Genomic DNA, 23744 nt, shown 5'->3' with positions numbered 1-23744 from the left:
TTGCTCCTATTTCCCGCTCACAAAGACCAAATTCACACTCCCACCCACACGCATGCTTTCAAGCACCTCTGCAGTTAGACTGAATACAGATTAAGATAGTTTTCATTTTAAAACAAAGCTGATACAAGTACTCCAACAAAAGGCCATGATCCACTCAAAATATTGCTCAGAGATTCCCATAATGGGGTTGTCCATCTTTGTGTTTCATAGTATCACAAACAATCCAAGAAGGCACCAAGTAATAGCTGGGGACATATAAATGTCACCCTGTATTTCACTTACAGGTTCAACATTGAATATTTTTCACTACCCTATTTGTGAGACATTTAGCCTTCTCTTTTTCAGAGAGCTCTGGTACCACAACAAACTACAAATCCCAGAATTCCAAAGCACTGAGCCATTTCTTCAGCGCAGATGCAGCTTTATTGTTCAGCAGCTGCACACTCCCCCATAAAAAAGGCCACCTGCTTTACAGTGAAGTTTTTTAAAAGCCTCAGTTGTTACCAATCATTACTTTACACAAACAAAAAAGTGCCAGCACATTCCAATGCATTTCATTTCCCCTTCATCACCATATTGTTGTTGTTGCTGTTGTTGTTGTACTATTAGTGTACATGGCACTTTATAACAGACAAAAACATTAACAGCTACTTCAATATACAAAATATTCTACTACCCCAAATTCTAACTTTTTTAAAACAGTAATTTCATTTAGTCTTTGTGCTGTACCACAAGTGTACAAATAAAGAATGATCTCTGTATTTCATGCTAAAGTGTACCTGTCTTGGTTTTTAAAAACAGACAAAGCAAATGGCTGGATTGCTCAGGTTGCAAAGAAAATAAAATCAGCATAATTCTGCCCATGTCTATTCAGAAGGAAGTCCCACTCAATTCAGTGTGACTTACTCCCAAGTAAATATGTATGAGACTGTAACCAAATAGTTTGAAGGCTATTTTCCAAAAGGCCAGCAGAGTGGGTATGGGGAAGAATAGTTGTTTAGGAAACATCTAATTAAAGGGCCAATTTAATTATTGCCAGTGGCTGAGAAAAACAGAAAACACTTTAAACCACAACTAATTGTGAGTCCTTTGTTGATTGAAGGCTATAATCTTAAAAGAAACTTTATTGAACTGAATGGGACCTATTTTTATTCAACCAACGTATTTACAATCCTGTCCTGAGGATATTGCACAATTGTTATGGACAATATACCACAAGAAAAGAAAGAAACTTTGGTAAATGATAAAATGAATGCAAAGAATGAGAGAAAAGCAAATAAATACGAGCTTTTTGAAAAATGGCAGCCAAGAGATATCATAATCAGGTCTCCCCAAGCTCATAATTTTTTTGGCATCTATAAATGTTCTTCCAAAGGACCAACTGCTATTCCCTGGCATGTATACAGGCTGCCAAAAGACCATGTATGAGCAATAAATGGCAAGAATCCAAGAAGAAAGAAATCCAGATATTCAAGTCCTTGCCAGAGCACATAGCTAAGAGAAGCCAATATCGTCTATCGCTCAAGTCTTGTTGTTATCGATTTTTCAAGAATATAAGAGATTTTACCAAAATCATAGTGTCAACTGCAATGTGTCTCACTTCTTTAGCTTTGGCCAAGTGCATTTTCCTAGGCCATTTTCATTCTTTCTCTTACCCTTCCTTTCCATGAATAGACTCTTCCTCTTCACCTTCTAATCGTCCCTTGGTTTTTCTGGCCAGTTCCAATTTTGCTTTCCTAGGCCCCATACAGACAGGCCAAAATAAAGCTGCTTCGGGTCACTTTGGAGGTATGCTGTTTAAATGATGCATGCATCCTAAGAATCTGGAAGTTGCACCAAAGCCATGATCCAGTCCTAAAAACTGGAGTGCAGCTTCAGCTCCTAAAGACACTAAAGAACTGGATTTCTATTATTCCACTTCAACTGTCATGGCTCTGTCCTATGGGATCATGTGACTTTCAGTTTGTTGTTTGTTGTTGTTAACCACCTTCAAGTCAATCCCAGCTCATGGCAACTCTGTGAATGAGACACCTCCAAGATTCCCTGTCCTCCACTGCTCTACTTAGGTCCTGCAAATTAATACCTGTGACCTCCTTACTAAGAATCCAACCATCTAGCATGCAATCATCCCCTCCTTCTACATCCCTCCTAGCATTATTGTCTTTTCCAGTGAGTTGTACTTTCAAGACATAGCCAACGTATGACAGTCTCAACTAAATCGTCTTGGCTTCCAGGAAGATTTCAGGCTTGTTCTGTCTTTTGGGCTGTCAATGGTATCCTCAGTATTCTTCTACAGCACCAATCTCAACTGAATTGATTTTCTTCCTATCAACTTTCTTCACTGTCCAGCTCTTGCACCCATACATGGTAATAGGGAAGGCAATAGCTTGTACAATTCTAACTTTTGTACTCAATTGTATGCTTTTACTATTTCAGTTTAGGGAGGGAGATGTAGAAGTCTCAGCCAGAGCACTCTACTACTTCACCAAACTACCAGGATTCCACAGCATTGATCCATGGCAGTTAAAGTGGAATAATAACTCTATAATTGTGCAGTGTGAATGGGTCCCAGGCAATACAGTCAATAGCAACCTGTGGCCCTTGAAGCACCTCAACTAATCAGAAGAAAATGCCAGGCCCCTTTATGAACCAGTTATTGTCAGAAGCTTATACAATAACAACACCATTGCAAAAACCCTTAGTGTAGCCAGGTGCCTTCCAGATGTGTTGGACTAATGCTCTCATCCTCACCAGTTGATAATGGTTATGCTGGCTGGGGATGATGGTAGTCATAGACCTAAATTCTCCTTTTGTCCTGACTGAAGCAGACCCAATGAATCCATTCGTTTCATTTATGTATTGACTCACCGTTCAACAATTGATTGCATGGGTCTATTTTAGTTGGGACGAACCAATAGGTTGCCAGTCACAGTCAAACACATCTGGCAGGCACTAGGTTGAGGAATTCAGCCTTACTATACAAAAATGTAGCTTGATATTTCTAACAACAAAAAAGACCCACAAGCAAGCTGGAGAGATTGGCAAGAAATATAGCTATGGAGGAGCTATGGAAGAATTCATCTTCCTGCAAGTAATTTAATATTGAATTTTGGCTAATGAAAGATGGAAATGTACTGAGGCTATGCCGTAGTAAGTACACTGGTATATGTTGCCTGCCCAAATGAGAAAATATATTCAAATAATTTAAAGTAGATATATATTTGTGGAAGGAGAGAAATTAGACTGAAACCATCAATTTATTTACATTCCAAAAATTTATATATTGGAAATACAAATGTTACCAAGAGAGCAACCTATTAAAAGAAGCTTTCCTTGTACCATACAATTACTAACTTCCTATATACTGTCTTGACCCAGTGACATCCAACATGGGTATTAACCCAATTATATTAATAAAAACTACAGATGATTTACATAACTTTAAAGTATGAAGACATTGATTTTCCATACCTTGTCTCAACCATTAATCAAAATGGACACTGCAGTTAAGAAGTCAGAAAAAGACTAGGACTTGGAAGGGCAGCTATGCAAGGACTAAACAAGATCCTGAAGTGCAAAGATATCTCATTGAATACTAAAGTTAGGATTGTCCATGCCATCATATTTCCCACTTCTATGTATGCTTTTCAAAGTAGGACAGTAAAGAAAGCTGACAGGAGGAAAATCAATTCCTTTGAGATGTAGCATTGGAGAAGAGTTTTGAGAAAGGGGACCACACGACTCACCCGGGCTGGTCCTGTTGCTGAGGGGGTGGTCGCCTTCTGGGGTGGCAGGGAGGCGCAGGGCCCCGCCATGACGGCGGCGCCTTTGTCCTGCCCTTGTGGGGCAGGGACTACCGCTCCTCTGGGAGCGGAAAGGAGGTGCCGCGCACCCGGGCTGCTTCTGCGGCCGGAAGCGGCCCTGATTGGGCAATGGCTCCGAGCGCCCGGGGCCTGATTGGCCAGGAGGCGGGTCCAACCCGGTTCCTGGTCAATCATTGGCTGAGGCGCCTATTAAGGCCCAGGCCTCGGTGCCATTTTGATCGGGCTCCCCACCCACCTCTCCCTATGTTGCTGCTCTCTGTCACAACTTCCAGTTGGGGGCAGTAGCATAGGTCTTGGATCTGAAAGGGCGTGGTTTCCGGGGCTGCGGAGCACGGAATCGGGAGTCCCCCGGGGACCCGGGGGTGCTGAGGGCTAGCGATGTCGCCAGTGCGGGGGCGGCATCGATTCTGCGCTCCCGGTGACATGGGGCGAAGATGCGCCCAGGTGCATAGCCGGCAGTGAAGAAGTGGTGAGCTAAGTCGGGCCGGTTCCCCCTCTGTCATCCCGAATGCCTGGGCCAGGCCAGGCAAGTAGGTCATCAACCAACACAGGTTGGTGGATGTCAGATCCAGACCTCATGCTTTCGGGCCAAACCTCATGTGAGGTTCTTATATGCAAATAAAGTTGTGGCCTTTTTATTGCCAAACATGTGTCTGTCCTTTTGTCCACCCTACAACACCCTTCCTCTGCAATACCATGGACAGCAGAACAGACCAAAACATGGGTACTAGACAAGATCAGGCCTGAACTCTCCCTGGAAGCAAAAATGACTAAACTGAGACTATAGTAATCTGGACAAACCATGAGAAGACATGACTCACTAGAAAAGACAACAATGCTTGTTAAGGTAGAAAGCAGTAGGAAAAGAAAAAGGCTGCATTACAGATGAATAGACTCTGAGTGTGCAAGACCTGAACAGAGTTGTTGATGATAGGGTGGCTTGGAGGTCTCCCATTCATAGGAACTCCATACGTCAATGTTAACAACAACAATATTAAAGTTGGGGAAACAGAAACGGACAGGGAGCACATAGTTAATTTACAACATAACCAATTTTCACTGCAACACTGGAACTAATACTTCATTTTATTCCTGCTGGATTTTTATGGCAGCAATTCTTATCACAGCCATTATGATTTATTCCCATTTCATGACTATGAATTAGTAATAAATTCTCTGTAAACACACAAGGCTAGTTTCTTTTTCCTATAAACAGAATCATCACATTGATAAGTCTGGTAAGGCAGGTCCCAAATTTGTGAACAGCTACCTTTTTTGGTTTCCAGTAGTATGCCCTATTTGTACATTTAGTATTTCAGGTTCAATTTGATCTGTTTGTCTACTTTTTATTTTCTGTTTTGGGAGCTCCTGGGATGAACAGAAGGATAACAAGAACTGAATACAAGAAATATTGGATGAGATCTAAATCTAGAAAGGAAATCTTGTGTCCTCTTTCTATGTTCACTGAGTAAAAACCTCAACATAAAAATCATAAAGTTGGACACTGTGCTAATATAAAATACTGTCATAAAAACTGAAATCCAGTTTAGATCCTGGGGATGGGGATCCTGTTGAACATACCAAGGCTTATTTTTAAGTTAATATGCAAAACACAGTCCAAAAATATCTTAGGGAAGGAAATAAAGGAAGGAAGCACTCACAACCCTGAACAGAATTCAAAGATATAGCCATGATACTCTCGAAAGTCAGTATGAAAAGGAATTTTGTAGCACTTGAAAGAGAGAAGTTGGTAGCATGAGCTTTAATAAACAGAAGCTTGTATCCTCAGATGCATGAATAGCTTTGATTTATCAGTTGGCAGAACATGGAAATGACTATTATTGTTATCATGACCAATCTGTTGATCAAATACTATTTATAAATTTTGTGGCAGTTGGTATCTAGCATGTTGATAATTTAACATCCATCTGCTGTCTTTGCACACTGCCATGTTATATGTTTCTCAGCGTATGACTCATCCACAACTTAGGGGTACAAATAGGTCACTAATTATTATTATTATTATTTTAAATGACTCTTTATTTTTGTTGAATTTGGTTTTAATCCCAAGTGACAAGTCTGAATTAGTTCAGTTTCCATGTTACATAAATTTGTGGGGGTCTGTTCAATTAACGTCTATAAGTAATGCCTTTTGTCAGCTTTATCCTCAAAATCTACCATAACAATCCTCTAATAACCTAATTGGATAAACAATAAATCTTTGACTAACTGACTGATTAAACCACACCAGCCTGAAGTCTTTTGGCGGCTTCCACCCAGGAAATCAATTCAAGGGCCAGTAGCATATAAAATAGATTACATAGCCATGTGTTTGCACAACCATGGTCACTTAGGTCATCCAGTCTTTAATTAACTTTCCTGCTGCCAAAAGTGTTCCTGCCTGTTGTGCTATATGCATTTGCCAAGTGCAAGGTCAAAGTCCTCAACTCCCTACACAATTAGATTGTGTAAATCCTGTTCATTTTAATGGGATTTGCATAGAATGTGTGCAGGACAAAGAAACTGCCTCAAGTGTGCATTATCAGCATAGTCAAGTCCAAGTGAAGTCCACACACTTAATTCTTGAATCAATGGGATTTTAAAAGGTAGAATTCAAATATAAAGCTGTAGAATCTGTATGTAGAGAAACTTCTTTCTTTCTTTCTTTCTTTCTTTCAGTTAGTCTCAAAGATGCTACAAGATCTCTCTATATATAGATGTAAAAGGGGTTATCTTTGACAGAATCAGTCCCTATTTTTATAGGTACTTTCCTTTGCAGGGGTTCAGTTTTGCTGTAATTATTGTTAGATACATGAGATTAGGCTTCAAAACACTCACCCTCCACCTGAAAAGGGACAAGATTTAAAGATTCCCCTGGTCAAGGAAAAGAAACTTTAGCATCCTGTTACTGCATCAAAACTCAGCAAAGTATTGTCGATTCAAAGTTTATTTTTAAAATACAACATGGTTTGATATCAAACAAACCAACATTTGCATAATCTAGATGCAAACCATGGTATGCTCCTAGTCCAGAATGGAAGTTGTAAAACGCCTTCCCTCAAACAGGAAAGAGCACAAGACCAGGCCCCACGTTGGCCCAAGAATACAACAAACTATGGTTTGTTTATGCATTTCAACCAGGCCAGATTTTCACACACCAGTCACTAAAAGTGACACTGCACCCAGAATGATTTAGAAATAAATTGCAGAATCCATTAGTAAGGGAAGCATGATAGAGGTGCTGAAAAGTGGCCATTCTGCATTCAATTGACTGTGTTAATGCCTCTGTATTGAACACATGAATCTTTCCTTACTTCATCTGGCTTATTGCCCTTGACTTAGCTGTCAATAACATTTCATTCCCAGCATTTCTCTGTATTAGAAAGGTTTTGACTTGAAAACCTGTTAAAGTAATGGTGTCAGCATATTTCCCTGGGAAAATACACAACTTGGTTGACAGTGCCAACTATACCTTTAAAAAAAAAAGAGGAGGAAAACAATGACATAGATCAGAGGGATATTTTGCAGCAATGTTATCTGAATTACTTTCTTTGATTCTCACTGGAAACTGAGCAACATTTGGTAAACAGAAATCATTCAAAAGAAACAGCTGAAAACATTTTTTTCAGCATATGTTTAGGCCAATACAGTGATACTGAAAGAAAAATATTTGATTTTTATAAGATAATTGTGTAAAATCTACTCCTACGTATTTTGCATTTTTCTTCTTTACTTTAAAATCAAATATGTTCAACAGTTGCAGACACAAATTATGCATAGGGTCAATATTTACACAAGCAAGACTGAGATGTAGCAAGCCCCACATTCATTCATTTCTCTCTTCCTCCTATACAGCTGTGAGGAAGACACTGGAAGAGTTGTATTTTTCATTCACAGTTTGCCATGCCATCTGGGGGAACTAACTGTGGCTAACATTAACTGCATTTAGTATAAAACAAATCGACGTCAAACCATGATTTCCCAAGCTGGCTTGTTTAAATTAATCATAGTTAATGTCAATGGCAGATGGTAGCTTCCATGAATGGGGCATGAATCTCCTCCAGACTTTAGTATGAACTTTAAAGGAGTTATCCACCGTACTGAATCCTGGTAATACAACTCACCAGCCTGGGTAACTCCTTTAAAACTTTAGTTTCAAACTCAGCGCAGATTCACTATCCTACTGACATCAGCCTCAAGCGGTTAATGTTAAGTTCCTGTTAAATGACTCAGACTGCTGCCACACTGCAGAATTAATGCAGTTTGATATGGCTTTAACTGGCATGGATTCTTCCTATGGAATCCTGGGATTTGTAGATTGTTGTCTGACAGTGCTAAATATCTCACAACACTACAAATCCCAAAATTCCATAGCATTGAGCCATGGCAGTTAAAGCGGTGTCAAACTGCATTAATTCTGCAGTTGTCATTAATTAAAAGCATAAGTGAAAACTTCCAGACCCCTTTTCTTGCCACAGAGCAGAAAGAAGAGGAAACCATGTAAGCCTAAGCACTCTCATCCACAATGCACTAAAACAGATTAGTAAAGAGGAGAAAGCAGCCAATAACCTTATAGTACAAGACAGGTTCCACATTATAGCTCTTTCTAAAGGGGACGGTTGTGTTAGTTTATGTTACAGCAGAAAACAGATGATAATCTTATGGTAACTTAAAAAATAAACACTTTATCATAAATGAAGAGTTCACAAACTGGGTATTGTCTTATGCCAGCCGGGACACTGGATACTGTTTTATGCAAGCATTATAAAAGTGTACAGTCTCATGTATGATATGCTTCAACTTCATTTTTCAATAACCTGAACAGTTCTCTGGGGGAAACTCACACAGAATTATAATAGGCACTTATCACAGAACATTTGAACTAGTGAAGAAGAACAATGTATTTTCTGAAATGGTTATTCAGTGTCCATGAAGACACTGAAAACAAAACCATGGCTGAATTGTCAAGAAGGCCAAAAAATAAACAAAATCCATCCATCTTATGCTGGTCTTCTGCACATAAATAAGCATAACAGTAGTTATTAAGCAATATTTAACCAAACATGTCACTGTGGTGAGGTTAAAGCATCTCTCATTACTCTTTTCCATGCTCTGAGCAACAAAATCAAATTATGTAAATACAGTTCTGTCCATTGTCCATATTCCTTCAATGTGCATAATGTATTCACATACTAACATCAAATTTTGTTCACACAGCATTTAGGAGCATTCCTAGGAAGAATGTTCTACTTCTAAAGCAAGGGGCATACATAGCCCTGGATAAAAATCCTACCCATTTGGAATAGCTGAAGATCATTGTACTGATCTATGTGTTTTTGTCTACTATAACTTGCAACATCTCTTGAGGGATTCCAATAATGATCTTTTCCACCACTTGCTACCTGATCTTCATAACCAGAGATGCCAAAGACTGAACCCTTGACCTTCTTTATGCCAAGCATGTACTCTGTACAAACCTATGCTCATTTTCTCTCCATACATTTCCCCCTAGCTCCTGGATCATTTCAAAGGATGATACAGCAGGCCAATTAACCAAATCTTTTCCTAGACATCACAGGAAAGTGTCAGTAGTCAGCCAAAAACATATGCAAAAATAAATTTGCATATAGGCAAATACAGTGGCCTAAAATAAACCTCATCAATCACCAGTGAGACAGAACTGCCTTCCCTTCAGTGGCTTCTATGTCATGCAAAAACCTGTAAAAGAAGGCTTTTCTGGTCTGCTGCAACAGGCAATTATTTAATTAATTTATATCCCAACTGTGCTGGGGCCACAGTTTCAAGCCTTGATTCTGCTAATAAAAACAGATCTGTCCAAAGAGCCATCTTTTTGGATTCTGGCCAACATTTGTGGGAAAAGAAACAGAGGTTATGTTTTTGAATTACCTGTACACATCAACTAGGGCAGGCACCATCTTAAAAGGGATTTATCTCTATGGCTGCTGCCACACTGCAGAAAAAAGGCAGTTTGACACCACTATAAATGTCACAACTTAATGTTATGGAAATCTGGGATTCGTAATTTTGTGAGATATTTAGCCTTCCCTGTGAGAAAATTCCAGTGCCCCACCGATCTACAAATTCCAGAATTCTATAGCATTGACCCATGGAAGTTAAAATGGTATCAAACTGCTTTATTTCTGCAGTGTGGCAGCAGCCTAAGAGGGAAAGCCTCTTCTAAGAGTGAGCCTTGTGATCAGTATAACTCACAAATGGTGAAGAACTCTGCTGAAAATTAGAATGCAAGAAAAGCCCTTGAACAGTACCTTCCATTGCTCTCTTGAAGAAAACCTTGCAGCTCCCACAAGTGAGGACTCCATAGTGACATCCTGAAGCTTCATCACCACAGATGAGACAGATCTTCTGAGGCAATGATTCAAAAGCATACTGGGGGCTCTGGCCAGCTTCCATATCAGACCTAAACAAAGGAAGACCAAGAGAAAAGGCATTTTTAGCCAAGCATACCCCACCTGATATGAATACCCCCCTGATATAATATGAATGATATGCCCCTGTCTGTGTATGATCCCTGTCTTGCTTGTTGATGCTATTGTCTGATGTTGGATATTTTATTGTTTTTAGCTGTTTTTAATTGAATTTTTATGTAAGCATTGTGTGCTATTATTTAGTCTGTAACCCCGCTTCGATCCACCGGGAGAGGCGGGGAAACATAAATAAATTATTGTTGTTGTTGTTATTATTATTATTATTATTATTATTATTATTATTATTATAACTGAGGACAATGTGAACAGAATGGAAAAAACAAACCTACTAAACTTTACTACAGGTAGACACTTGACTACCTCAAAAATAAAGCTGAGGAAAACCTGCACCAATCCTCTTGTAAAACTGTTCAACATGGCTTGAATGCCAGTCAGATCTCTGATGCTTAAGAACCAGGACTGAAGAGATACCACCTTCAAAAATGTACAATGTGTGGGAGGTCCAAATTTAAAAATGAAACCTATTATAGGTTACCTCTGCAGTCTATCCTCCACCTCACATTTTACTCAGGTAGGTTTTGACATCAGAGTGAGTCTAACTGAGAAAAAAGTACTGAAGCAGTGATGGCAGGTGAGGGTAAACTACAGAATCCAAAAGCTGATGGTGGGAGGATTTAGGTCCAAAACACACTGCAGAAACTATCCAGTTCAAGACTTCTTTAACTGTCCTGGCTCAGTGCTAGGGAATCCTGGGAATTGTAGTTTATTGTGGCACAAGAGCTCTCTGATGGAGAAGGCTATTAGTAACCTTCATTTACACTAACATTTGCTTTAAAAAAATCAGGCTCTTCTTCTCTGCATCATCTTTAGATATTTAAAGAAAGAGGTCTGATGATGTCTCAAAAATTATGGCTCTACATTTTACTAAACCTCCTAGAAAAAGAAAGTGTTTACGCTAGACACTTGTTAAATTTGAAAATCTTTTTCTTTGGGCAACTAGTCCTCAGTATCATCAATTTCACAAACAAAACCTAACTTGATGAATAGTTTCAGCATGCAAGAGAGTAACATGGAAAAGATTACAGGCGAAAAAACCAGAACTACTGAGAGACAATGTGGCACAGTGGTTTAGTGTCGAACCAAAACTTTGAGAGGAGTTGTTGTTGTTGTTGTGTGCCTTCAAATCATTACAGACTTACAGAAACACTAAGGGTTTCCCATTGGGTGACTTTCAGCATGTAAACTCTCTCAACCTAAATGGAAGACAAAGCAAACCTCCTCGAAATAAATCTGAACAAGAAAATCTTTTTTCATGGTCACCATAAGTAAGAGCTGACTTGAAAGCAACTACAGTGAGCCCTTGGTATCTGCTGGGGTTTAGTTCCAGGAACTGCCATGAATACCAAAATCCATGGATGCTCATGTCCCATTAAGTACAATGGTGTAGTAAAATTATATCCCTTATATCAAATGGCAAAATTAAGGTTTGCTTTTTGAAACTTATATTTTTAATATTTTCAGTCCATGGATAAAGAATCTGTGGATATGGAAGGCTGACTGTAACAACAAAACCTGTAGTCACAGCTAATCTTTCTTCAAAGAGCTTTCCTTTCCATCTGACTGAAGCAAGCAAATACAATTACAGTGTATGTATTCATTTGCAAGATGCAGAGCTCTGTTCCAACCATTGCAATGAGTGGGTTAACCCATAGTTGCAGGAGAACTATGGATTGTGCAACCACAATTAAACCTCTCCATGCAAACTGAGCTGACCCAGTCAAAAACAAATCTGGTGGATTTCTTTTTTTTTCCATTTCAAAGACCTACACTTGTGAAATCTCATCTGTAATGTGTGTATAAGGCAGCAGAGGAGAGAAATAGGACTCAGTGCTCACACTTCTATTTCTCTCCTACAGAACAGCATGAATTTACTGTTTGTGCTACTACCTTTCTTGGTCTCTGAATTACATTTCTGAGTCTGAGTTTTTCCAAAATTGGAGTAAAATGGTTTGCGAACAGTTTGCTCTATAACCTTGATCCAAATTGTTCTAACAGTCTGAAAGTCTTTTAAAGTCTTTCATATTCATAAAAACTACATGGTATTATTTACAGTGAGACTAGCAATACACACCCACACACACATATATGTTGCAGCATGTCTCTCATCACTTGGCAGGAGTATTCCTATTCAAAGTTGCCATGCTTTTCTTCCTTCCAGTGATGAGATAGGACAGGTTATTCCACCACCACCACCACCACCACCACCACCAGCAGTCTAAGTTTCCAACTTGAATTTTCCAGCCAGCTTTCTGTGTTTACCACAAGCCTCAAAATAGGTGTGTGTAAACTTCACTACCTGCCAATTAAAAATCTTCCCACATGGATTAGTCCATGCCATTAGCTAAACAGAATAATTTAATAAGGGAGAATTGGACCAGTTCAGAGATCCCAACAAACCATGTTTTATCACGAAAAGAACAAACTGCAACATGCATCGGATTTGTATTTTTCCTCCCTTTCATTCCAATTAACCTACTTCATTTATTTATTTATTTGTGGTATTTATACCCTGCCCTTCAGCCCTAAAGGTTATCAGAGCAGCTTACAATTATTATTTTTAATTAGACGGTTCCCTGCCCATTAGCACCGCATAACCCTAAACTAGCTTTAATTTTAGCTACAATTTGTTAAAACAAGCCAGTTTTTTTAACCCCTAATTTCAACTTGGTTCATTTCAAATTAAATAATTAAACTTAATCACTACCTGTCAAGGTCTAAGGAAATGACAAGCTGGACTTAATCAAAAGCTCAATTGGACGCAACAGAAGAGAGGCCTGAAGCATGCAACCTCAACTGCCACATAATAATAAATATCACAAATAATAAATATTATTATTTATTATCACAATAAACTGTTGTCTATATAACATCTTTCTGATCTGATCTCACCAGGTAAACACAGCACAACATGGCAGGTTGGCAAGAGAAATCTTACTGCTGAAAAATGAACACAAATCCTTTCCCTATCCCATAACAGGCTGGGCAGATCTGTCATTTTGCAGGAGTTTTCTTCTATCAGTGATGTACAATTAATGTCATCAAGAAGCCCCAGACAAATGAAGTTCTGATAGATTATTACTGGGGCTGCATCTGCTCTGCAGAAATAATCCAGGCTGACACCACTTTAACTGGCAGCAATCCATGCTATGAGATTCTGGGAATGGTAGTCTGTTGTGGCACTCTGACAGAGATGGCTAAATGTCTCACAAAAACAAAGATCCCAGAATTCCATAGCATGGAGCCATAGCAGTTGGTGTCAACCTCAATTATTTCTGCAATGTGGAAAAAACTTTAAAAGCATTTCTCTGAATTATAACAGACCAGAAGGCTGGGATTTGGATTCTGAAAAGCATTTATTTATTGCATACTGATTTCGAACAAGTTTTGATACCTTCTTATAACTTTATGGCTCAATCTCCACTTATATAGACCTTTAATATTATATTCTCTACAATTAAGAAGTACAAGAGTACCTAACTTTCCACACAGGATTAACATCCAGTGTATACCTAACTCTGGTGCATACATATATCTAAGGAAGTAGATCAAGCCTGCAAAAGTTTATGGTACAATATCATCTGCTCAGTTAGTCTCAAAGGTCCTACCAGATCCCTTTGTACAAGATCACTTTGCATATGATACACATAATATTTCTGCCTATACAGTGTATCTGCTGTTTCATTTTTTCCTGACTGAGTCTAATAATTATGCTAGAACATATGTTGTACTAACTTTTAAATGATCCTTAACAATATTGATTCTGAAAAGCACACATTCATCTATGATTCTATTATTTGTTTGGCAGAGAAAAATACATTTTCAATTGATGTTTTCCACAGTTTTGTGGGAGTGCCATGCAGACCTTTTTGGAAGGCTTTGCATCTATGACACAGTGATGCATTTTAACCAATAACTGGGCTTCTAAAATTCTGCACTTTTGAGGGACTTACTCCTATTACAAGTTAAACTTGGAGGGGGGCACAACCTGGAGAGCGTTACTACTGCTTTAAGCATGGGGTGGAAGGTTGGAGAAATACAGATGTTCATACCATGTATTTTTTATGGATTGTTCATATTATGGTATCTCTGAAAAAATGCAATAAAGAGCATAGGCTACAATATGAAATTCACTTGTCATAAGCCCCTTTGAACATAGTGAACTTACTCCCAAGTAAATTCATAATATATACAGAGCCAAGCTATTAGCACAGATTAAAAGTGCAATTTTGGAACAGATATTTTTTATTTGGTTTATTTCTATCCCTAACCTTCCTCCACACTCAATGTACAGTTTACCTCCACCTGAATTTCTTCTCACAACAACCTTGTGAGGTAGATAAGGATGCCGACAGGTGATAATTGATCCAAAGTCACCCAGAAAACACCACGACTGAACAAAAATTTGAACTCAGGTTTCCCCAGTAATAGTCCAACACCTTCACCATCATGCCACCCCAGCTTTTAAGAACCTCCTCTTTCAAAAACCTGTGTTTGAATTTCTAAAGCAGAATCGTTTTGGAGGCAATAATGTGTGCGTGTTTTTTAAAAGGTCTCTAATATAGGCTAAGTAGATAATGCGTTAGTAACAATCCAGGTTGCCACCCTGAATGCTGAAAGTGCCACACGGTATAAAAAGGGATAATAGCTACCACTTGTTACAGCTGTTAGGAAAGTGTGTCCTATCTTTATATTTAATCATTCACATGGCAAGTTTGAACTTGTTTACTCAGAAGCAAGCAAGTCCCACTCCTTCAACAAGGGCTTAATCCATATTTGTTATCAATTTAGGACAACAGCCTTCAACGGTTTAAATGACACAACCATTATGGGGCATGATAATATGCTTCTTGATTCCCCTGTAGGTCACACTTCACTAAATGGAAAATAAAATACACAGTGGATCCAAAAATGGTGGGAAGGATCACTTCATCAGTGGATTAACCCTGGCATCTCCAGTCAAAAGGGATCCAGCTGAGAGGGCCTGTAACCCAAACTCAAGACCCCAAAGACCATCTTGCTAGCAGAGTAGCAGTAGCAGTATTGACTGTATGTGTACATTGTGCTTTCAAGGGACCTGTCGACTTATGGCCACCCCATTAATTTCATAGGGTTTTCTTCAGCAAGGAATACTCAGAGGTGGGTTTTTGCCAGTTCCTTCCTTTGAAATACAGCCTACAGGACCTAGTATGTGTTGGTGGCCTCCCGTCCACATATTCACCAGAGCTGACCCCACTTAGCTTCCAAGATCAGATGAGATCCGCTGCCTTGAGGGTATTTAAACTACAAGGTTTCCATAAGTCAAAGCCAACATGGTCCCATGTTGTTGTGAGCGGGTGGCAAACACAATTTTTAAACACAGAGGTTCAATTAAGGGCATATTTTTATTAAGCGATAAGTAATAAACATTTTTATTATCTCTACATTTTTATGCAGTGTAGGAATTGGGTCATCCAGCCCTAAAGAATTGGGTCACCCAGCCCTAAAGAAGTGGAGGGGATCTATTAAACCTGATATTTAGTATTTGTTTTACATTTTTATCTGAATTGGGGAAAAGGCAACAATGAAGTCAGTTCTCAAATTATCTTTTTTGGGGGGATGAGGCCTTTCAAGACAGCCCCTTTGGTTCTATTTTTGGAAAATTGGGGGGGGGGGGAGGCATTGAAAATTGAAGGGGAGTCCAGGGTGGAGCTTGCAGACTCCATTTAGCACCCATCTGCTCATCCGTGGATGCACACATCTCCCCTGCGTAATAATTCAAGCACTGACAACCTACTCAGAAGTAAAGCTTCCGTTGGGTTTAAAGGCACTTACTTCCAGGTAAGTGGAGACAGAATTGCAGAATGAAGCAACAGGGGAGAAATTATGAGTTCATGAGAATCAGCATGATGTAGGCATCTGAATGCTGGACTATGACTCTGGAGAGCAGGGTTCAAATCCCAGCTCAGCCACAGAAACCCACTGGGTGACCACAGGCAAGTCACACTCTCTTAGTGTCAGGGGATGGCCACCTCTGAAAAAACCTTGCCACAGAAGCCAGTGTGGTGTAGTGGTTTGAGTGCTGGACTATGACTCGAGACCAGGGTTTGATTCCCAGCTCAGCCATGGAAACCTATTGGGTAACCTTGGGCAAGTCACATTCTCTCAGCCTCAGAGGATGGTGATGGCAACAGCAAACCCACTCTGAAGGAACCTTGCATTAAGAGGCAGTGTGGTTAGCTGTTTGAGTGTTGGACTACGACGCTAGAGACCAGGGTTTGACTCCTAGCTTGGCCATGGAAATCCCCGGGTGACCCTGGGCAAGTCACACCCTCTCAGCCTCAGAGGATGGCAAAGGCCAACCCCCTCTGAAAAAACTTACCAAGAAACTCCCAGGATATTGCAGGCACACAACAACAACAGTTGACACTTATTTAAGTGATTTAAAAGGGTGAAGGAGGGTGGGTCTTAGAGGATTCAAGCTCTTTTGGGTGGGGAGTCTGGGACGTGCAAGAGCCAGAGGTTTCAGCTAGTGGTTTGACTGGGTCTCTCTGGAGACCAACCCACTGGATGATCCTGGGCAAATCACACACTCTCAGCCTCAGTGGATGTCCAGGGCAATGGCCAACCTCCCCTGAACAAATCTTGGCAAGAAAACCCCATGATAGTTTCATCACTTTAGTGTCGCCATCAGTCAGAAAGGACCTGAAGGCACACAACAACAACGTGAAGGACCCCTCCTACCTGATACAGGCAAAAGACCCATGACAGGGTTGCCACAAGTCAGAAATGACTTGAAGACACAACAACAATAACGTGAGCTAACACTTATTTAAACTATTTAAAAGGAGGAAGGAGGGTTGGTGTCAGAAGGCACACACCCCTCTTCAAACTATTTCACAAGTAGGAAGAGGCTGAGTGCTTTTGGGTGGTGGGTGTGAAGGACCCCTCCTACCTGATATAGCCAAGAAGCCAAGAGGGAAGGAGGGTTGCTATCAGAGGAGAAGACTTGAAGGCACACAACAACAGTTGTCAAATTCAAAGACATAGCCATGTTGGAATCAGAGATCTCGCAGCACCTTTCAGCCTAACTGAAAGAAAGAAACTGGCAGCATGCACTTTTGTAGTTGAAAGTCTACTTCCTTAGATGCATTTGGTGGAGTGGAAGCCAGGTACAGGTCTAGACAGTATATGCCACTGGTATATGAAGATGTCAAGGCCTTGTAATTTGTACTGACATCCTCACATACCAATGGCCTATATATGTCTGTCCCTGGCTTCCACTCCACCAAATACATCTGAGGAAGTATGCTTAAATCTACCAAAGTTCATGCTGCCAACTTCTTTCTTTCAGTGAGTCTCAAAGGTGCTACAAGAGCTCTCTACGTAGTGAAAGAAAGAAAGAAAGTTGGCAGCATGTGCTTTTGCAGACGAAAGTCTACTTCCTCAGATGTGTTTGGTGGAGTGGAAGCAAATGCATCTGAGGAAGTGGACTGAAGTCTAGTAGGAAAGCTCCTGCTGCCAACTTCCTTTCTTTTAGCAAGGAGCTACAAGAGACTGACAGGGCTATATCTTTGGATTCCTTTCTTTAGCGAGTCTCAAAGGGGCTGCTGCCACAGTCGCCCTTCTTCCACTCTGTCTCCCTCTTTTCCCTACCTGAAGTAGCTCAAGTAGGGCGAGTAGAACGGAGGAGGCAGGCCGTCTTTGAGGCTGGCCAGCGAAGGCTGCGGGCCCGGGAAGGCCAGGGAGGGCTGGTAGAGGAGGGCCTGGTGGGCCGAGGAGGAGGAGGAGGAGGAGGAGGGCAAGCTGAGGCAGCCGGGCTCCCTTTGCCCCAGGCAGCTCGACGGGGCTTTGCAACTAGGCGCTGATGCTGCTCCTCCGTAAGAAGCAGAAGCAGCAGCAGAAGCAGAAGCAGCCGCCGCCGCCTCGGCTTTGTAGAGGATGGACTCCAGCGAAGAGGAGGAGGAGGAGGAGGGAGCCGAGGGGGCCTCCTGAGCGCTAGCCCCGAGGCTGCCTTTGGGGCCGTACTCCCCTCCCGGGCCGGGCAGCCCCGAGGGCGAAGGCTTGGCGGCCAAGTAGGCGGCGGAGGCGGCGGCAGCAGGGAAGTCGGGCCCGGCCTTGGCTGCCAGGGTCCCCTCTTCCTTGATTTTGAAGGCAAGGCCTTGTTGCTGGGCTTCCCCCCCGACGGCGCCGTAGAGGAAGGAGGCCGGGGCCGGCGAGGAAGAGGAGGAGGAGTACATGTAGGAGGCCAGGTCCTGGAGGCTGCAGGACGGAGGCGGAGGCGGAGGAGGGGAGGCCAGGGCGGCCAGGTGTCCCGGGGGGTCCCCCGCCAAAGCCCTGGCCCTGTCGGGGTTCTCCTCGCCGTCCAGCAGCTGCCGAGTCCGGGCGGCTAAGTAAGCCGGGTTGAGGGGCAGGATGGGCACGTTGAGCAGCTCGGGCCCGGAGCCTTGCGGGCGGCTGGGTCTGGGCTCCGTCGCCGTCGAGGAGAAGAAGGCCTTGCCTCGGGGGCCCTTCGGAGGAGAAGAAGCAGCAGCAGAAGCCGCCGCCGCCGCCGCCGCGCTGGGAAGCATTTCTGCGGCGAAAAAGGGCCACGTCGAGGAGGGCGGGGGGCTCTCCTCGGAGCTGGCTCTCGGGGCCAAGAAAGTCTCCAGGACCCGGTCCAGGGCATCTTTGTCCGGCGAGGAACGGGCCGCGACGTCGGGGTCGCTTTCGTCCTCTTTGGCTTCTTCTAAGTCTTCCTCCTCCTCCTCCTCCTCTTCTTCTTCCTCTTCTTCTCCGTCCTCCTCGATGTTTTTGGGGCCCAAGATGCCGTCGAGGGAGAGGTCGATGGCTTCGAAGGCCTCCCTCCGAGAAAAAGGGTCCGGAGGGGAAGGATGGAGGGGCCGCAAAAGGGACGAAGAAGGCGCAGAAGCGGCAGCAATGGAGTCCCGGGCTTCCTCTCCTTTGTTCTTCATGTCTCTCGCTTCGACGGGGACCAGGCTAAGCCAGGTTGGCACGGAGGCGATGCCAGACTCGGGCAAAGACCCCCGACGCCCACAGCGCCATCCCGCCGGAGGCTAGAAAGAGAAAGAGTCACGGTTTGGAGCCGCTTCTTGTTCCAGCCGTCGAGGCTTCAGATCCAAAGCTCCATGGGCCCCTTTAGAAGCAAAGAAGCAGCGGCTGCAAAGTCCTAAATGAAGGTGTCTTTTCTCTCTCACACACAAACATCAACACAAACACACACTTTGGCCCCGACGGTGCTTCTCCCCAGCTCCCTCCAACAAAGTCTTCCCCCCTTTTTGGGCACAAGATCCAGAAAGGGACTAGTCCTCAAGGCGTCTGGGTCCACAAAGCTCCGTCGGAGGGCTGTTTCCCCCTCGGTCTCTCTGCCCCCCAAAAGGCAGAGATGCCAGCCTCCAAGGCAAAGAGAGGGAGGCGGCGGCCACGAGGGTCACCCCAAACCCGACGACCTGCCGCTGCTGGAAGGGAAGAAGGTGCAGCCGAAGTGAGCAGAGCAGGAGAAAGAAAGGACTAGCGGCAGCCAAGCCAAGCCTCGGGACCTCCTTCTGCCAGCCAGGCGCCGCGGCCCCAAGGCGAGCCCAGCCTCTCAGGCCCGCCCCCTAGTGGCCGCTCCCTTCCCTGCTCCTGCTTAGACAGAATGATAATATCAGGGAACTGGGGAGGTTTAGCCTGGAGAAGAGAAGGTGAAGAGGGGATATGATAGCTCTCTTTCAATACTTGAAGGGATGTCATATTGAGGAGGGAGCTAACTTGTTTTCTGCTGCTCCAGAGAACAGGACCCGGAACAATGGATGCAAGCTCCAGGAAAAGAAATTCCACCTCAACATTAGGAAGAACCTCCTGACAGTAAGGGCTGCTCGACAGTGGAACACACTTCCTCGGAGTGTAGTGGAGTCTCCTTCCTTGGAGGACTTTAAGCAGAGGCTGAATGCTTTGATTGAGAGTTCCTGCATGGCAGAATGGGGTTGAACTGGACGGCCCTTGGGGTCTGTTCCAACTTTATGATTCTATGATTGTAATATACTATAAATATTTATTCTATCTCTCTCTGTGTGTGTGTGTGTGTGTGTGTACTATTTACACAATATTTATACATGCATATACACACACACAGATATATATATATATATATATATATATATATATACACAGCACGTCTTCAGCTTCCAGTTTATGCGGAAGCCACTCTGTAATAGTCTTTATGCTGCGTGTGGCCGCCATGCACGCACACCACACCACCATGTGCACAAGCTCCATTGATTATAATGGGGCTCGAGTAAAGGCAGAATTCGCCTTATGCGGGGGAGGGGGGGGGACATCCGGAATGGATCCCCCGTGCAAGGCAAGGTTGCCCTGTGTATAGTGTTTGTGTGTGTATGTGTGTGTGTGTGTATTATTTACACAACATAGTCATCCCTCCACATTCACTGGGGTTAGGGGCACAGGATCTCCGTGAAAACACAAATAATTATTTGTGGAAAACACACAAATAACAAAAACACTATGTTTTTAGCCAAGAAAACACGTCTCTAGGAATCTCTAGGTCCTCCAGTGCAACTCTGCCAGACATTGACCACAGAATTGCACTAGAGGAGCTACAAATGCCTAGTGGAGTGTTCTCTCTAGGAATCTAGGTCTTTCGGTGTGACTTTTGGTTAAAGTTGGCCATAGAGTTGTGCTGCAGGACCTAGATATTCCTAGAAAAAACATATCAATAAAATCCATGAATAATCAAAGCTGCAAAAGTCAAAGCCGCAAATGTGGAGGGATGAGTGTGTATGAATATAGGGATGCAGTGGCTTAGTGGTTAAAATGCAAATTCTGACAATCAGAAGCTTGGCAATTCAAGGCCTGAGTGCCACATGATGAGGTCCCAGTTTCTGCCAGCCTAGCAGTTCAAAAGCATGCAAAAACAAGTAGATAAATAGGTACCACATCACTGGGAAGGTAACAGTGTTTGGTGCAGTCATGCTGGCCACATGACCATCAGAGTTGTCTTCGGACAACACTGGCTCCACAACATACATATATATATATATATATATATATATATATATATATAGTGTGTGTGTGTGTGTGTGTGTGTGTGTGTGTGTGTGTGTGTATTGGAGATCCACTCAGCCATGGAAACCCACTGGTTGACCCCAGGCAAGTCACATTTTCTCAGCCTCAAAAGATGACAAGGCCAACCTCCTCTAAACAAATCATGCCAAGAAAACTCCAGGATAGGATCGCCTTAGGGTTGCCACAAATCAGAAACAACTTGAAGATGCACAACAACAATGTGCTGTCAAGTCACCTGTCAACTTATGGTGAACCCATGCCTTTCATAGGGTTTTTGTGGGCAAAGAATAATCAGTTCCTTCCCTTGAGATATAGCATGTGGTATTTTTGGTGGTTTCCCATCCAAGTACAAATCAGAGCTGACCCTGGTTACCATCCAAGACGTGACAGGATCAAGTGCCATTAGGATATTTAGACCATAGGGTTGCCATAAGTTAAAGTTGACTTGCAGCAAATATCAACAACAGCAACCTCATGTACAATCCATTTCTGTCTTTCCCACCTTCCTTCCATCTTTTCTTTGTTTCTTTTTTAGTTCCTTTCCTATGCTGGTTCTTGGACAGCAACCCTGTACCTTTTCCTAGATCTATTATTTATTATTTATTTATTTATTTAGGTATTTATATCCCGCCCTTCAGCCCTAATGGCTCTCAAGGCGGCTTACAATATTTAACAAAGATTCTATTGCCCTGGCATTTTTATTTCCAGCCATTTTCAGAGCCCTCTGTACTTTGGCCAAAGCTAAATGCAGCTCTCCAGATATTATAGGATTGCAGCTCCCAGCATCCATAGCTAACACAGCTAATGGTGAGGAATTCTGGGAGCTGGAGTTCCTCAACATCTGAAGAAACTGCTGTATTCTACTCCTTTAGTAGGGGCTGCCTTAGCCCAGGTGTGAGAAACTCATGGCCCTGCATATGTTGGACTGCAGCTCCCAGCAGCCCTCACCATTGGCTAGGCTAGCTAAGGATGCTGAGACCTGCAGTCCAGCAACAACTGGAAGACTATATTTAGCCCATGTTTGGCCTAAGATAGCCCCTGCTGATGGAGTGGTGTCAGGCAGCCCTCCAAATGTTTGTGAACTGTAACTCACAATTTTCTTCACCAGCAGCTGTGCTAGCTAGGGATGCTGAGACTTGCAATCTGATAAAATCTGGAGATCTGCATTTTGCTAACTGCTGGACAAAGACTGATGACAGATCTGTAAGGGTTGGTTGTTGCCTGGATTTTGGAAAAAGAGAGGAAATGAATCATACACTGGTACTTTAATACCTTCTTCACTGAATCAGCAAACTCTGCCTTGCAAATTGGTTTGCCAGTGAGAAGATTTGTGGACTTCTTATCCCTTCCCTGATTCTTGCCAATGTTGGACACCTAAGTCTGAAGAAGAACTCGAGTGATTTTGAGAGCTTCTCTTGTTTATGACATTTTAGTGTTCCAATAAAGGTATTCTTCAGGCATAAATTTTGTTTCTCTTCATAAATTGCATTGGCACATCTTTTTCTTTTTCTTAATATTGCGTCTTTCTTTACAGGCATTGACTGGAATCTTGTTGGCCTCTTACACTTGGAGAAGTCCCCCTACAGAAGCAGTTAGACTTTTTATTTTTGTCCAGCGTGGAATGCCCAGATTCAGCTGGTGGAAGCAAAAGTGGCACATGTTGTGCCATTATGCATGTATCTTGGGTTGTGCGTAGGATTGCCAAGTAAAATAGAGGACAGGGCTCCTGTACCTTTAATAATCCTGTATGAGAGAGAAGTACAGGAGTCCTGTCCTATAATTTGCCTGGCAGCCCTAGTTGTACAGCCATTCAAGCACATAATGCTGTATGTAAAGATTTACACTGAACATGTCCAATGTAGGATCTCAGCTGCTATCTTATGGCTCTGTCCTCACTCAGAGGAAAAACAGAACTACTCAGCAGACTCTACTTTGCTTGCTGACCTCTCTTCACCTTCTGATCAGGGTGATACCAGTAGGGATTGGGTCCAGTTAGTTCCTTGCAGAAGCCATCAATGCTTACTAGAGATTTTGGGATATATAGTCCAAAAGGTATTTCTCGCACACACATACACACCCCCAAATGAGCAAACAAAGCCCTGGGACATTGGCTCAGAGCCTGGGAACTTTTTTGGGGGGGATCTAGAACTCCCAGAATTCTGGGAGTTACAGTCCAAACATTTTCCAAACTTTGGTCATCCAGATGTTTTGGACTTCAACTCCAGAAATTCCTGACAGTTGGCCAAGGTACCTATGGCTTCTGCAAGTTGAAGGTCAAAAACCTGAAGGACCCAAATTTGGGAATTGCTGACCTAGTACAACCTCCAACCATGCAGGAATACACAACTAAAGC

General features: G+C 42.6%; 1 protein-coding gene across 3 annotated transcripts in view; it reads right to left on the bottom strand.

The window, feature by feature from the left end:
* PGR (progesterone receptor) overlaps nt 1-19857 on the bottom strand; it is a 106784-nt gene extending 86927 nt beyond the window's left edge. For all 3 annotated transcript variants that reach the window (XM_089512777.1, XM_089512779.1, XM_089512778.1), the window contains exons 1-2: nt 17984-19857; nt 10112-10263 (exon numbers count right to left, since the gene is read on the bottom strand). In XM_089512777.1, coding sequence (XP_089368903.1) covers nt 10112-10263; nt 17984-19281 — 1450 coding nt within the window. In that variant the 5' untranslated portion in view covers nt 19282-19857. The remainder of the gene's footprint in view (nt 1-10111; nt 10264-17983) is intronic.
* Nucleotides 19858-23744: the final 3887 nt, after the last annotated feature.

Source organism: Sceloporus occidentalis, unplaced genomic scaffold (genome assembly GCF_023333645.1).
Source record: "Sceloporus occidentalis isolate IW3139 unplaced genomic scaffold, rSceOcc1.0.p SCAF_2, whole genome shotgun sequence".
In the NCBI taxonomy this organism is placed as follows: domain Eukaryota; kingdom Metazoa; phylum Chordata; class Lepidosauria; order Squamata; family Phrynosomatidae; genus Sceloporus; species Sceloporus occidentalis.
This window is presented reverse-complemented; position numbering and strand designations above follow the sequence as displayed.